This window comes from Meles meles, chromosome 4, assembly GCF_922984935.1.
Source record: "Meles meles chromosome 4, mMelMel3.1 paternal haplotype, whole genome shotgun sequence".
NCBI classification, from domain to species: domain Eukaryota; kingdom Metazoa; phylum Chordata; class Mammalia; order Carnivora; family Mustelidae; genus Meles; species Meles meles.
In genome coordinates this window covers 151,751,974-151,768,715 of record NC_060069.1, presented here as the reverse complement: position 1 = coordinate 151,768,715, position 16,742 = coordinate 151,751,974, and the positions used below count along the sequence as shown (strand labels likewise).

Below are 16,742 nucleotides of genomic sequence, written 5' to 3'. Positions count from 1 at the left end.
TGCAGCCAGCATGTTTCTTTCTACTTAGGCTACCTCCTGTTTGAAGGAAAGGACGATGTTTCATTCATCTTGATGTCTCTAGCACGTGAAATGAGTTAATAGTGTAAAGCTCAGGTGTTCAATGTATGTGAATTATTTTTTTTTAATCTGTAACTAGGAAACTTGTCAGTGGCATTGCGTGTCATCCTTCCATGACATAATGAACGATTGCTTTGAAGGCCCTTTAGACCAGACTGACTCACTACCTAGTCCATTGATGTATGTATAATGTCAGCTTTCCTAGTTAAAAATGAAATTCAGCTAGCATGCCTGTCAAGGGTTTATGCCACCTGGTATATTTTTAATTAAATATAACTTTGATTATAAAAGCAACACATGTTGACTGCAAAAAAACCCGATAATAACCCATAATTTTACCACTTCTGTGGCCTGAAGGTCAACATTTAGGACTATGGGAATATTCTGTCAGGGGAATGTAAATGTTTGTCCATGAAGCATTAAATGGAAATCTACTTATTTACAAATGAGAGAAGGGATTTGATCTTGTAGTATTTTAGGCAAATACAAACAGTTACAAATACAAAATCAATGAATTAGGCAATATTTTTGCTTTTATAAAAATATTGTATGTTGTAGATAGTTTAAATGTATGATTACTATAAATTTAACCATATTAAATCAATCTATGTTTATTCTCAAATGCATGCTATAAAGGACTTAAGAGATGTGTTCCTAGAGACAGGTTTATATTTTTAAAGAGTATTATTGCCAGTTTATCTGTTCTGTACAAGGCTGAGGTGGCCGTGCATCCTTTGGCCGCTGTCAGATTGGTAGTTGAGGAAGCCAGTCTTGAGTAAATCAGGAAATAGGACCTTTCCATCGTCCTACAGGAGTTCCTGTTTCCTCTTAAAGATTCATCTGAACCTGATTCTTTTGTTGTAATAAGGTGCTCTGAACCTGTTTCCCATTTTTCTAGTGATATTTAGAAATTTGGCATTGAAAACTCTAATGTGCCGCACTGAACTCTCTAACGGAGTAAAACAGTGGTCATTTTAAAGGCTGGTGGGAAAGTAAAGTTAGTTTGGTGTATCTATGTGTGGTATGTCTACGAAAAGGGGCAGTAACTTGGGTACATACATTTTATGTTGAGTTATGGTCCACAAATGTTGGGACTAATTTCTTTTAAAAGTGAGAGAAAGGACGTATCTTAGGTGCTTTTGTTTACCTGCTGTTTGGTACACACACTGTTAATAAATAATGTTGGCCATTGTGAATTCATTTAGATCTGAAATGTAGGATAGGTTCTGTGTATGTTCATTGGGGTTTCAAGGCGAGTCTGAAGTGTGTGTGAAGAGACAAGGTCTTTGCCTCGTTTGTCCATTTCATAAATTCTAGCTTTTTACTGTGGTATTTAGCGTATTTTACCTTTAGACCTGACATGTGGAAGCTCAGTGCGTTCACATTTTTCCCAACTGCCAAAGTGCTTGACTTTAAATTTGGTGGGTATTGGGGAACCACAAGAGGTTAATAAGATCCAAATCAAAAATGAAAAATGCACTCATTTTAGTGAAGTTAGATATTTAATGTTGGGATATTTATCACCTGTCAAAATAGATATAATAATTTCAGCATATTTAACTATATGTATTTTATCCCATTTAATCTCAGCAAGTGGCAGAGTATTACTCTCATTTCTGAGGCACACGTCCAAGATCACTCCTAAGTGAGATTATATTTCACCAAACATACTTCTTTTTAAGCATGTGAAAGAAGGTGTGTCTAAGTAAATACCAAAGCTGGTGAGTTTTCATGTTTAAAGTTATAAACCGCGGTATATATATTTTCAGGTCTACTGTTTAGTCCTTCAGTCTGACAGAATACTATCGGTCCCCGTGTTGTGAGGAGCAGAAACTGAAGTTAGAAACTCATACAAAAAATTTGGGAGGGAGCAGTACTTGTTAAATGTTTGCTGAACCATGTGGGAGGAAGGAAGTGGTTCAAACTGATGTGGGGGGGGGGCAGGGAATACTTGGTATTAAAGTATGGGGTTTGCTCTTGGGTTTTTTTAATCTGTGTCACCCAAACATTTTTGTGAACCATTGCTGATCAAGAGTCCTAACCCATAACTTGCTCAAAGGCCTTTCTGCAGTACATGGGGAAATAGTACATATTCTAACCTTTGGAACAGTTTCCAGTGTTAGTGACAGTGTTACAGTAACAGGAGTTAACTCCTGTTGGTCATACAGTAGTTTGCCTTGTGATGTTGATATTTGCCAAGAAGTAGGTGCTGCCTCTCTGTTATTAAGTGGTGAACTGAAACATGCGTACTGCTTGCCAGATCATTCTAAATGATGGATTGTTGAATTTGTATGACTTAACACCAAAACATGAGCAAAGCCTCATGTAAACGGGAAATAAAACCAGTAAGTCCTCAGCGCTGTCAGCAGCACCAGCTTCGTCCGTCTTGTCGCCTTAGGAAGAATGAGTAGAAGATGAATGGCTGACTTTGAGCATACTTCGTCATTGTGGCTAGCAAGAACCTGTAAAAATAAACTCTCCGCTGCTGTATCAGTCTTTATAAGCATTACTGTTCAAGTAACGCGTACCGTATAGTAAGGCATCCTAACGACAAGGAATCAGAGACCTCTCTCTCTAGTGGATTTTCTGGGTCAGTGACCCCATTTGTTTCTAGTATTGACTTTAAAATGTATTATTTCCTAAGAGTACACCAGAGCTGGCCTTCAGTTGACTCAGATAGTTCAGCCCTTTCTCATTAGGCCTAGTACACTGTATTTCTCAAATGTTTTAAGTATTTTGAGTGTTTTAAGTATTTTCACCAAACAGCTGCTGGTGAAGACTATAGGAGACTTTCCAAAATTGGTATACTGCAATTTCCTTTTCCAGCTGATTTTGACCTCTACCAATATGAGACACTAATCACCTGTCCACTAGTTATATAGACCCATTATCTCCATAGCATATGTATATAGTGTAGGATCTGTAAGACTGCATCCTGTGGTTGTGACTGGGCAGACCCTCATATTGAGTTTCTCACAGGGTAGACTGGGCAAACCACACAAAATTGGAAGATTCTGGATTGAGCTTCATTTTGATTGAAGCTCCACAGGAAACAGGTGAAAATCGAATGCCATCTTCTGTGTTACTTTACGTACATTTTTATTTTTACTTTCTCTTAGGTACTCAAGGAGTTGCACCTGGTCCTGTAATTGGGCTCCAGGCACCATCCACTGGTCTTCTCGGTGCCCGACCTGGCCTGATCCCACTTCAGCGCCCTCCAGGAATGCCTCCACCTCACTTACAGAGGTTCCCTTTGATGCCACCTCGTCCCATGCCACCGCATATGATGCACAGAGGTCCCCCTCCAGGCCCCGGGGGCTTTGGAATGCCGCCACCTCATGGAATGAAAGGCCCCTTTCCACCACATGGCCCCTTTGTTCGGCCTGGTGGAATGCCAGGGCTCGGGGGCCCAGGGCCAGGCCCAGGGGGTCCTGAAGACAGAGACGGAAGGCAGCAGCAACCCCAGCCGCAGCAGCCCCCACCGCCCCAGCCGCAGCCCCAGCAGCCTCCGCCCGCGCAGCAGCAGCAGCAGCAGCAGCAGCAGCAGCAGCAGCAGCAGCAGCAGCAGCAGCAGCAGCAGCCGCCGCCACCCGCGCAGCAACAACCACAGCCGTTTAGAAATGATAACAGGCAACAGTTCAATTCAGGTAGAGACCAAGAGAGGTTTGGAAGAAGATCTTTTGGAAATAGGGTGGAAAATGACCGGGAACGGTATGGGAGCCGTAATGATGAGAGAGATAGTAGTAACCGTGAAAGGAGAGAGTGGGGAAGAAGGAGCCCTGACCGGGACAGGCACAGAGACTTGGAAGAGAGAAATAGACGCTCTAGTGGGCATCGAGACAGAGAGAGAGATTCTAGAGATAGAGAGTCTCGTAGAGATAAGGAAGAAAACCGAGGAAAGGAGAAGTCCGAGGTGACAGACAGGGCAGGTGGTAACAAAACCGCTGAACCTCCCATTAGCCAAGTGGGAACCGTAGACACTGTTTCAGAACTTGGTAAGGGGGAGTCTGAGTCTGCCGTTGTAAAACCTTCTGAAGAGCTACCTGCTGAGGCTACCTCATCCGTTGAACCCGAAAAGGATTCTGGCTCAGCAGCAGAGGCTCCTCGTTAGAGACTGGCATTTGTCGAATGTGACCGTGACACTTGCGGAGTGTAGAGCTTGAGGTGTACAGATGCTGTATTATATTGCTCCTGCTATACCGCACCCCGCAGTAGTTGGCGGGGAATTGTAAGCAATTTGATTGCTTCCCTTCTATTTAAAAATAGCCACAAAATAACAAAAAATACTGAAAATATGAATAAATATTACCCTTTTTGCTGTAACTTTTTAAAAGTTTTGACTTTAAAAAGTTTACAAATCGTAATTAGAAGTGCTCTCTATTTTTTTTTTTTTAATTTAAGACAAGGTAACGGTGAAAGCTCCTCAAAACAATAGGGATGTTTTTAATAAACTCTATTTTCATAACAAACTTTAATGTGTGCTATTCTTCCTACACTGCATTAAGGTGGAAAAGGATTGTTCACCATCGAAGTTTGAGCTATTAATACTGTACTGGAGTCTAAATTAGACTTGTTTATTTGATGGAAATAGACATCTTTATGTAGTTACTCTCACTTTCATTTGTACTATTTGAATTTTAACATTTCAATCATAAGGTGTAAAGGGTTAGTTTTCATGTTAATTGAAAAGCTTGTTAGTTTTGCATTTCAATCAAGGTTTTCTTTTTTGCCATTGGCTTTGTGGTAAATGTTGCCCTAATTAATTTGTAAAGAGAAATTTTATTTTGCTGGGGGAAAAACTGGATCCCAAAGACCCATTGTACTATAGAATTATCTGATTGCCTGGGTATTACCTATTAGAAGTAAGTTTGGGTGTTTTCTTACCATCCCATTAAATTTTTCAGAAGGGTGAAAAAAATCAAGGTTAACATTTGCAACCTAAAAGCTTTCTGTCTTCTATGTTTAAGGACTTAAATGCAACCTATTGTTTCCTTATTAGCCTTGACTGTTGCCTTTCTTTACCATTTTTTAAACTCCCCTGCTGGGCAGAGGTAGACTGAACTTTTTGTCACATATAAGAACATATATTTTCTTTTTTGCTTAAAATTGTTGGGGTAACTAGGAAAAAGTAGATGTAGTTTATCCAAGAACTATTACGTGGAGATGTCCAAAGCCAAATCAAATCTGTATCTAAAATAATACAGAAAAGCGGTTCCATAAAACTGCTTTCCCCAGTGCCAAGAAGAGACCTGTTGTTACACAGTCCCAAGTGTTTATGGCCTTGTTGAGGCTTTTTTCCCTTAAATTACCTTTTAAACTGTCCTAGTTTTAGTGTGCTGAGCAGGTAACTTTTTCTTTGCCCTCATCCCCAGGTGAAGCTGCTTTATTACTCTGGTTTTTAAATAGTACTTTGCCGCAAGATCTCTGTTTCGACAGGGAGAATGTACCTAGGACAGTGTTCTTGTGTTCCTGGCTTTAGAAAATGAGAGAAAATCCAGGTTGATATCTGCACCTCAATTATAAGACTTTTCCTCCGTTTGATTTTGGCCCACCTGAGAGGTTTAAAAGTCCTAACAACTGAAACTGCTTCTGGAAAGAAATAATACATCTGATTTAGTGTTCAGATTTCAAGGACTTAAAACCCCTATTTCCGATTTTAAGTTTTGGAACCATCCTATTTCCACAGCGCGCGTGCGCACACACCCACACCCACACCCACACACCCACACACACACACACCCCACCCAAGTACTAAGTGGTAGTGATTACACTTGAGGCTCACAAGCCAGGCCCTGTATTTGAGTCTTATACCGCACACGTACACCAAGCAGTCTATTAGCGAAATCCGTTACTGTTTTTAAATTTTGACAGTGATTTTAACCCCTTCTGAGCATGCTGTTCTTTTTATCACCAAATTTTAAAACTTTGAGAACACTACAAATTGTCCTTTTCCAAATTGGCTTTTCCTCTCCTAACCAATATCCTACATTTGATAAAAGTGTAGCATGTATTTATGATCAATCAGAACTGGAGCTTAGTTCAGATTTCTCTATCTGAAATACTCTACAATAACCAGTTGGTAACTGTAATCCAGAGTCCAAAACCTGAATTAGGTTAACATTTCATTTAAAAGTAGTTTCTCATAGGTACATAGTTAAGTATTTACAATAGGAGAACTACACCTAAACTTACTAATTGGGTGCATAAGTTCTTAAGTAGCCATAACCCACATTCAAACATTTCCTTGGTCCCATCTTAAAATGCTACGATATTTTCTTTAAACAGCTAATTTGAAAGCAGACTCTTCCAACCTCTACTTTTATTATAAACTAAATAGATGTTCATAGGTATATGAAACGTGGAATGTGTGCCATTTTGGCAGGTAGGTAAATTTACTCTTAGCTAAGGCTAACTTACTGTTCACAGTTTCACTAAAAGTTATCAGAGGGCTCTCTCAAACCGTAACATTTACTTTTTAAAATAAACTTTACTAATCAGGGAAACCACCTTAATTTCCCTGAAGCTGACAAAGGATAGCTGTCCAACCAAGATTCAAATTGAGGTGTTAGCTAAAGGACCAGCTGCTAGAAATTTAAACCCTCTTCCGTCATTTAGAACACTTTGAAAAGCAACCTCTATGAAACCGGTCGTATCTGTCAACATATTATTAATCTGTTCCATTCGAGCGCTCTGTAGGAGTATCAAGAGCTAATTTACAGAGTTTCAATTTGGATACTTCAACAGGTTCAAGATGCAGTGCCATATGGTGTATTTGTTTATTGAGGGCTTGAATGAGAATTGAAATTCACACAATTAAGTTTAATACCCACGTAATGATTATTAAGCCTGACAAAATACAGAGATCGTTGAAACAGACATTTTAACTGAATAGGAGTTTTATAAAATTATATAAATTTTCCAAGTGATCATAAATCAGTTCTCATTACAGGTACTTTTTAAAGCAATTAAAAAGTCACACAAATTACACTCTTAAGGTTACAGTGTTTAATGTTTATCAAGTTAAATTTCTACAACTAGCAAGATAACAGGAGCTACTAGGACTCAGATCGCATCCTAGGGAATATTTACTTGGCGATCCCAATGACACCACAAGCCAAACGACTCCCGGCGTTTCCCGTCTGTGTACTTTCGTCATTGCCACCTCTGCCCAAGTCATCTCGTTTCTCATGGACCTTTAAAAAGTTTTAAGAACATTAACATAGCACAATCAAGCAATTACCACCTATTCCCAACAATACCCAAAAGACTTTTAAGAACCACTTAATATTAGAAAAGACCATGTTAAAATAATCCTAGCATGGAAATACACTAATGTTTAATCTAGTGGTAAACAACAGAAACTACTACTCAGAGCTTTTTCTTTGTGATAGAGACTAAGTTTGTTGTAAACACTAGATAAGTGTTGCTATCTCTAAATGAAATACTAAAAACCCGGGACAAGTGTTACAGGCTGCCATGTGCCAGTTTGAATCCTCCAGGAGAAATTTTAGTAGCCTGAGTTATAACCTTCTTTCATAATAAACACTTTAGAAAAAGAAAAAAAAAAAAAATAAAGGAAAGTAAATTTTAAAAAACCCAAAAACGTGCCTAATGAACTACCAATCTGTAAATAAGTATCTTCAACTATTTAAACAATAGTATTTTAGAACTGGCTCCTCAAACATTGATCAATGATTTTTCTGCTTCACAACCATAGCTGAAGAAAACTCTAGGGTCACCTGGAAGGAAAGGACTACAGAAGGTTAACTGTCCTCTGGGGCAGGCAACACAGAGCCTACGCTACTTGGTGACTACGAGAACCAGATGCAGCTCCCGTGGGTAACTCAGGGCAATCGCTTCCCACAAGTTTAACAAATGGTGGTGACCTGCAAACATGAACAAACACCAATACGGAGGTCTGTCTCATTTGGACTTCACGAAATGTTCTGTTGAACTACAAGGGGACACTCAATCACAGCAGGAAAATCTGGCCATTTTAAAACCAGACGATGACTACTACTGTTTCTCCACGATACAGATCTAACATGACCAAATGAAACCTACTTAATTACCACATCTCTGCAGAACAGTGTCACAACCAACCTACACATCAACCTAATTCACCTTCACTGTGATCATCAAATTGCTTTTCCTAATCTGGACTGAAGGTACAATGTACATGGATCCTTAGAAACCAGGAAAAATAATCATGAATCCATAAAAAGATACATGTCTGTGTATTAGAAGAAACGGTACGCATATCGTAGCATACGAAAACTCACCACCATTGTGCGGCCAATGATGGAATAGTCTCCTGAGAGTGAGATCAGAGAATCTTCAATGGACACAACGGCCACACCATCCTTGTCAGCAATCACATTGCCCAGGTCTCCAACATGCCTAACAGGGAAAGAGTCATCAGGAATTGGGACTGACTTCCATTTAACATCAGGCTAGTTGGTGAGCTAAGTTAATGACTGAGTCATACATAAGGGTAGGTATGGTATGTATCCAACAGGACCCGCTCTTTCAGATCGACAGAATTTTGGAACATACACACAAACCCGAAACAACTAACATTCTACACGCTGCTCTTCAAAGCTTCAATCTACAAGGTAATGCTCTAGGCAGAATTGCGGGATGGGGACACATCTCTGATTTCAGAGGTAAAGTAACGAAGGGTAAACTCAAAAGTTACTGAGTTACACCTGTTAATTCTTGGCCTGGCTAAGAATGCTATGCCCCAGGCCTGTTATAAAAGTAAATTCAGCCCTGTCCTTAAATTTAGTATTTTCCTGAAAGGCTCTCAGGAAACACACATGCAAATGGACTCACTGAATTTTCAGTATCAAATTTTTACCTACAAGGCTTCCTATGTTTCACAATGATGGTTTATGTTGCTAGTGGTGGACAGTACTATTACTCATGACATTTCCTGTATTAGTTCCCTTTGGCACTTGTATCGGTTCTATATTCAATAAATGCTACAAAACCAAATCATGTCCCCATGTGTCAATTCCTCAACCCAGAGAGTAAGCCGCTCTTAGTACCTGGGGCAAAGGAGTTACTTGGTGGGAGCAACAAATTCAAGAGCAGAGGTGGGAAGGCCTACTCAGTTATGTCAGCATGCAATCTGCAAGGAGACACCCGTCCTAACCCCAGCAAGCCATCGCCGTAATTTTAGTTAAGAGTTAAAGCACTTCATCACTCACCTCTCTTGATCTTTCGGCCCACCGTGTTTTTTGGATAGAGGATTAAAGTGAGGACCTGCACTGGTACAGCCTATTTACCAAAAACAAAAACAAAGGTAGCCAAATTATGAATCAGAATTTCAAAACAAATTCTAAAAAGAAACTGGTCATTGCTAAAACCTTAAATACAGAAAACGCTGACCTACATCATGACTTCTAGGTTCATAGAGAGGAAGCAACACCTCAGTATAAACAAAACAGGCAAGCAGTAGAAACAATTCTAACTACTCTGTAACACCAGTAAAGGTAATATCCTTCTCTGAGTTTTGAACTCCGCACTGCCTGTAAAGTAAGAGGGCAGGACTTGATCGTCATGGTTCTTCTATTAAAATCCCATGATTATGGTCCTGGTTTGTGAGGTGGCATACCGTAACTACAAGAAGCTGACCTCCCCAGCAACACACCACCAGCAACCACGGTCGGTGCCCTTCACCTGTTGCGAGCTGACTAGAAATGGCCCCTTACAGCTACGAGCCCAGGCTGTTGCCTCACAGAATTCCACAGGGTGCCATTCAGAACAGTCTGTGAAAACGGCGCTCCTGTGCCTCACGGAAAGCCAATCTCACAGACGATGACATCATCAAAGCAAAAGGCTCGTTAGTGACAGGCTTTCTTCACGCAGCAGGTGATGGAGTTTCCATGGCTTACAGCTTCTACCCAGCATCCCCAGGGAGAAGACACACAGGTCACAGGAAGTAGCACGGTAAGTCAAAGACACAGGGCAAATGCCACCCAATGCAAAGTGGTTTTTAAAAAAAAAACCAACCTGAGGAATTTTAATTGCCGAAATGGCTCAAAGCTGGTCATTAAATCACAATTTTTATAGGAACCAAATTACAGAACATAAAAACAAATCCAGCAAGACGAATAAATCAAGTTCTCATCATAAAAAGTAAACACCGAGTTCACGTTACTCGAATATGGTAAAAGATGACTAAATGCATTTATAAGCTTTGGTTAACTTGCTTCTAATCCCCAAGTGAGAAAACGAAACTCAATCAAAAACACCAACAGTTTACATTCTTTGTTCAGACTGTACCTTGCTTCTGTCCTACGGAGGCTCTTGTGTTGGAGGTACAGAGCCACCCTTACAGGCAATGCAAATAAGCGCAGACCCCGTGCTGGTAGCACCCACCCTCAACCCCAGCTCACCACCACCTGAGATTACTATGGAAGGTAAGAGGAGCTTAATTTGTTTTCTTAAAAAATACTTGAGGGCGGGGCGCCTGGGTGGCTCAGTGGGTTAAAGCCTCTGCCTTCAGTTCAGGTCATGATCCCAGGGTCCTGGGATCGAGCCCCACATCGGGTTCTCTGCTCAGTGGGGAGCCTGTTTCCTCCTCTCTCTCTGCCTGCCTCTCTGCCTACTTGTGATCTCTGTCAAATAAATAAATCTTAAAAAAAAAAACAAAAATACCTGAAGCTCTTATAATCAAGGTATAATCATAATTAAAAAAAAAAAAAATCAACTTCTTGGGGCACCTGGGTGGCTCAGTGGGTTAAGCCTCTGCCTTCAGCTCAGGTCGTGACGCCGGGTCCCGGGGCTTGATCCCAGGATCAAGCCCCGAATCTGGCTCTCTGCTCAGCAAGGAGCCTGCTTCCCCTTCTCTCTCTCTGCCTACCTCTCTGCCTACTTGTGATCTCTCTGTGTCAAATAAATAAAATCTTAAAAAAAAAATCAACTTCTTGGGGTGCCTGGGTGGCTCAGTGGGCTAAAGCCTCTACCTTCAGCCTAGGTCATGATCTCAGGGTCCTGGGATCGAGTCCCGCATCAGGCTCTCTGGTCAGCAGGGAGCCTGCTTCCTCCTCTCTCTCTGCCTGCTTATGATCTCTGTCAAATAAATAAAATCTTAAAAAAAAAAAATCAACTTCTTCCCCTTCCTTTCCACACTTAAGAGTCAGTTTTGTGGGTCATTTCCTTAAGGCTGACCATAGTAATCCTACTTTTTCTTCTCTGCATGCTGAGGGTTTTTAATGTGTAGGGGTACCCCTAATGGGTAGGGGTATAGTATCCATACCACCCTCCAGTCTTATCTTACCAGCTGAAACACATAGGAGCCACTAGACCAAAACAACACCCACCTTGTGTGTTATCTCCAAACTGGTGGACGTGGAATCCATGCTCGCCTTCAGTCAATCCTGTAATGGTTCCTGACACCTCAACAGGCCCAACTCCCTTTAGTCAAAGAAAAGTGCAAAAAGTTTGAGAGAGCAAGTGCTTCTGAACAAAGAAAAGAGTTGAATTATCTTTACCAATCACAGGAAAGTGGAAGGAACATGGACATGGGAGTCGAAAGATCTGTGTCCAAATCCCAGGCCCACCAATTTCTAGCAAGCTATTTAACTGCTCTAGGCTGGGGACCAACACAAGGGAGCTGTGACCTTGTTCTAACATTCATAGCCCAGGAGCCCTACAGCCAGCATCACAATTAATAGCCAAGAAAACGCACTTAGCCAAATGGCGAATGAGCACTAAAATGGTGGATGGGCGGATGTTGCAGGGTTTGACTCCCTCACAACAGAGACTACATCCATATGTGATATGGCTATTTTATATGAACAAGTTCATGACTTTTTTAAATGCTTTTTTGAATACATTTGCACCTACTGAATATATGAATATGTATCAAACTTGTTAACCCAAATGTTAGCAGCACACTGTAACACGCTGTTTTCTTCATGCAGACACTCTTCCATACAGCAAACATACAGATTAGCCACCAAAAAAAGGAAAGAAAAGACACCCTGGAAACGTCCAACAGGTTACCCTAGGATCCCAGTTCTCCACTCTCTCACTAGGGGTCTTTATCCGTCTCCAGCATAGCTGTTTTTTATTAATAGTCAGAAAATATCCTATCCCACTTTCTCTGGGGGACTGATTCTGATCTAAGCCAAGTTACCGTTTTCTAAAGTCACTTTAGGCCCTCAAACCTAGATAACCTCCCCACTCGAGACGGAAAGAAAGGGCAGTAAAAACACTAGCGCAGCAGAACACACCAGCATCTCCATGTAGGCAACAGTGATAGGTGACAGTACGGCAGGGCTGCGTACAGAAATAAAGAACTTTTGCAGCTAAGAGATCTCAGGAACAAAAATAAAACGCACATAGTATCCATACCACACAGTTCAACACATGATGGCGTCTTTGTTTTTAGCTTGGGTTTTTGTTTTGTTTCGTTCTGTTTTTTTAATAGCCAGGGCCAACAGTTACAAGAGGCGTCAGCCTCCGTGGCTCAAAGAAAGTAGTATGTCAACTTCTGCCCTTCTTTGCTTTTCTTTGAGAGCAGACTAGGATTCTTCTAAGCTTTAGCTCTGGAAAAACTAAAACGTGAATGTTAGTCCCTCAAACGCACTGTGTCACCGACAGCACAGAGACAAAAGGGCAGGTTTTTCCAAGTCGCCATCAACGGGTAATGCATAGAGCACACAGGAGCGTTTCAACAGTCAGCGGCCTGGGTGCCACCCTATAGGGCCAGGCAGTTACCTTAACTGACTGAAGCAGGTCAGGGAAGTAGAAAGCATAAACTCATCCTGCAGGGTGCTGTCCTGACCTAATAAGGGCTCGGCGTGGCCTCCCTTTTTTAAAAGAAGCTACAAAATCTTACAGGTCAAAACTTCTGATTTTTAGAAATTGGACATTAATCCAAAATTTTAAACACTACACACCAAACAAATACAGTTTATTTCCAATTTAACATTCCTGCATATCCGTAGAGCTGTAATGCTTAACTACACTAGGATCTTTTATCAGGTACAAACAGTACCACCAAAATGAAGTTTGGAACTTAAAAAAAGAGGCAGCCCCACAGGAGACTCAGCGAAGATGGAAACACTCCCTTATGTATGGATTCACAGCTTGACTTCTGAAGGTAACACCCATGCCATTTCTCCAAAGCCAAAGGGAAGGTATTCCTCGGAGCCTTCTTAGATTTTTTAGTATTGGCGGAATTACAAAGGAAAGAAGAGCGAAACAAAGTCTGGCAAGTGAAAACAACAAAATTTAGTCAAATGACAAAGCCTTTTTCCAGAAAATTTGGAAACCACTTAAAGGAAAAAATTAAGCTCCCTCGCCTAAATTTCAAAGATTACTTTTCCTGTTCTCTCACATTTCTGTAAGCCACTTTAAAGATTAAATCCCGGCACCTGGGTGGCTTAGTCATTAAGCATCTGCCTTGGGTTCACGTCAGGATCCCAGAGTTCTGGGATCGAGCCCAGCATCAGGGCTCCCAGCTCAGTGGGAAACCTGCTTCTCCCTCTCCCACTCCCCCTGCCTGTGTTCCCTCTCTCCCTGTCTCCGTCAAATAAATAAACAAAAAAGTCTTACAAAAAAAAAAAGATTAAACCTCATTCATATATTAAATATTCTGTTTTGATTATCAAGCTAAGTACAACAGACAATTTTCCATCAGTTCCTAACCTCAATAAGATTTGGGGAATAAGTCTGACCACAAGCACGTTCCTTGTAAAACATGTGTTTTGAAATATTATTAATGAGTACTTTTGTATAGTTTATTCTTCGACCATTTCAGTAATGGGCCTATTGGTAAAGCAATTTCAAAAACCACTTTATAGAGATTTTGGTTAAATGAACGCTCCAACAACAGAGTTAAGTGAAACTCTCCACATCTCCTGACTTCCAACTCCTAAACCCCATCCACTACCCTCTACCAACAGTTCTCAATTCTTGGTGCAAATCAGTACTACTGTGGAAACTTTAAAAAACAGCAAAGCTCAGACTGCACCCTGACAGATTCTGATATAACTAATCTGAAGCTGGCCCCAGGAATCAACATTTTTTTAAAAGCTCCCCAAAGGAGCCTACTATGCACCCAGGGTTTAAAAAAAAAAAAAAAAAAATCAGGTCTGGAAAAAAACCAACAAGGCAGTCCATTAGCTCTCTAGCTTCTGGAGCTTTGCAAGTGGAAAAGGAGCTTTGTCCAAGGCCATCTTCTCTGCCTTTATACAACCTGACCATGACCCAGAGCAAGGGTCAGCAAACTTTTCTGTAAGGGGCCACACGAGGTCTCTGCCCTGTTAAAGTCAAAAACAAACGGAGACCAGCCTTGAAAATTCCCTGATCAGACAAAACCAATTTAGTCATACAAGCATAGCTTAACTGGCTTATTTTGCAAGACTAACTTGACCTGGGTCATTTCTTATTTATGCCTCTGGAAATCCTAAGCAAAAGGTCAAACTGTTTGCATCCCAAGGCCGGTGTTTGGTAAACACTAACCAATTTCTTACTCTTATTTTAGAAAACTATGGTGACCCATGACTGTGAAAAATAGTACAGTCCCTGCCTTCTCACTCTATAAGCTGCTTTTTATGGCAATATACCCCCTCATTCCACGGTTTGGTCTGAGCGCTCCCGGGTCCCGACTATCTCCCGGCGTGTGCACAATAAGCTTTTACTAATTACTACCTCAGGGACTCAAGGGTTTCATCTCGGACTTGACAGTCCCATGATTGTTTTTCAGGACCCTCTGAACGAACCGGGTACCAGCCACCCTCTTAGCTCCGAGGCCGCGCAACACCCGCCCCGGCACCGGCTGTGCCCGCAGGCTGCAAGCTGCAGACCCCTGAGCGGAAAGGAAGCCCCAAAGTGAGGTTACGGATGCGACCGTGCCCAGGTGGCCCCGCCGCACTCCCCACCCCCGCCCCGGACATCAAGGGCGGGCCAGGCCCGAGACTGCGCAACTCCATGTCCTGGAGCCTCAGGACCCAGAGAACGACCCCGCAAGGAAGGGCCACAGCCTCCTCAAGAACCTCCTCCGCCAGACCTACAGACGCCGGGGCGGCGGCCCAGGCCCGCGGGCCAGCCAGCCTCCGCCCTCCCCGCCGGGCCCGCGCTCTGAGCACCACCACCGCCCCCACCCCGCCAGGGGCGGCCGCGGCTCCTTCCCTGCACCCCAGCCCAGGCCTCGCCACGCACCGCCGCCCCCGCCGGGCCCGCCCGGTGACTCAGCACTCGGCCGCCACACCGCCGCGGGGCAGAGGCCTCGCGCGGCGCGAACCCGCAGACCCCGCGCGGCGGGGGCGTGACGAGGGCGGCCCGAGGGCCCGCCGGCCGCCGCTCCGGGGCACAGGTGCGCGGGCACCGCCTCGCCGCTGGCCTCCGCCCCAGCCCTTGCCTTCTGCACGAAGTGGATGGTCCCCTCCACCTGGCCCTGCCCCTTCAACACGCATACGGCCTTCATCTCCATGACTCGCTAGGGCGAGCTCGGGTCGGGGCTCCGAGGGCTGCAGGGACCTCGAGGGCAAAGCAGGACGCCGCAGGAGACGCCGACGCAAACAGAGGTGGTCGCGCCGCGCGCTCTTATAGGCCGGCGCCCCGCGCCCCGCCCACCCTGGCCCGGAACCAATCGCCGCCCGCGCTCTCAGCCCGCTCCCCACGGGGCGTCGGCGCGCGAGTGGCCGGGAGTGACCGGCCGGGGGCGGGACCAAGGGGCCGCGTGGGGAACCTTGCGACGCGCGCCGCAGGCTCCCTCCGCCTGGAAACATGGAATTGTGGAAAAATTCGGCCTTTCTCTTCCAGTCCGTAGATCTCTGTGCGCCAAAGGGGAAAAATGAGGTACACGTGGCGCGCCTTTGCTACTCTACGTCACTTTGTGTGCAAGCGTCAGTGGTTATAAGGGCATTGTCTCGTCTGTGCCTCGGAGATTGGGGCGGTCGAGCGGGGCGCTTTTTGTCGTTTCGTTTCTCGTCTTGCGTCCTGGGCGTCCTGACGGTGTGTAGGCGGCGCATCTCCCCCCTGCCCCGCCTTTGCTTCCCTGCAATTTCCTCAGTCCCGGCGCACAGCGTTACCAATTTGGTTAGCGGAATTCTGTGTTCTTGTCGCCTTTTCCCTGTGAAAACACCAAATCGCCGGCGCGGTAACTCCCGCACCTCGCTCGTGTGTTGTCGGCTCTGCTGCCTCCACAGTCAGGGAGAAGGGCAGACGGGGCCGAGTCGTTCCTCCAGACCCGCAGGCTTACTCAGCCTTCAAGGGAGATATTTCTTTTTTTTTTTTTTAAGATTTTATTTATTTATTTGACAGAGATCAGAAGCAGGCAGAGAGGCAGGCAGAGAGAAAGGGAAGCAGGCTCCCTGCTGAGCAGAGAGCCCAACGTGGGGCTCGATCCCAGGACCCTGAGATCATGACCTGAGCCGAAGGCAGAGTCTCAACCCACTGAGCCACCCAGGCACCCCAAGGGAGATACTTCAAAAACATATTATGAAATGAGCAAACAGTCCAAAATGTGTGCATTTTAAGGATAAACCTACTCACTGTGCGTTCAGAAATGTCTAGAAAGATGTACAGGAGATTGTCACACCTTTTACCGAGTTCTCTTAGAATAATTTTTTCACAACGGGCCGTGAATTTGTTTGCAACGATAGGGCTTTGAGAATCCTACCCGCCCTCCCCCCTGACACCTG

General features: G+C 43.7%; 2 protein-coding genes across 6 annotated transcripts in view; one reads left to right on the top strand and one right to left on the bottom strand.

Moving 5' to 3' along the window:
• SCAF4 (SR-related CTD associated factor 4) overlaps positions 1-8,354 on the top strand; it is a 71,207-nt gene extending 62,853 nt beyond the window's left edge. For 4 of the 5 annotated variants that reach the window (XM_046002783.1, XM_046002787.1, XM_046002785.1 and 1 more), the window contains exon 20: positions 3,198-4,547. In XM_046002783.1, coding sequence (XP_045858739.1) covers positions 3,198-4,189 — 992 coding nt within the window. In that variant the 3' untranslated portion in view covers positions 4,190-4,547. Of the gene's footprint in view, positions 1-3,197; positions 4,548-7,795 lie in introns of those variants that run through there. The other variant, XM_046002788.1, reaches the window with a different exon arrangement.
• On the bottom strand, positions 6,841-15,627 carry SOD1 (superoxide dismutase 1). Its single transcript, XM_046002789.1, has 5 exons — positions 15,458-15,627; positions 11,409-11,502; positions 9,291-9,360; positions 8,361-8,478; positions 6,841-7,271 (listed from the first exon to the last, which is right to left on the bottom strand). Exons 1-5 carry the CDS (start codon positions 15,527-15,529, stop codon positions 7,164-7,166), a joined length of 462 nt encoding a protein of 153 aa, XP_045858745.1. The 5' UTR covers positions 15,530-15,627; the 3' UTR covers positions 6,841-7,163.
• Positions 15,628-16,742: the final 1,115 nt, after the last annotated feature.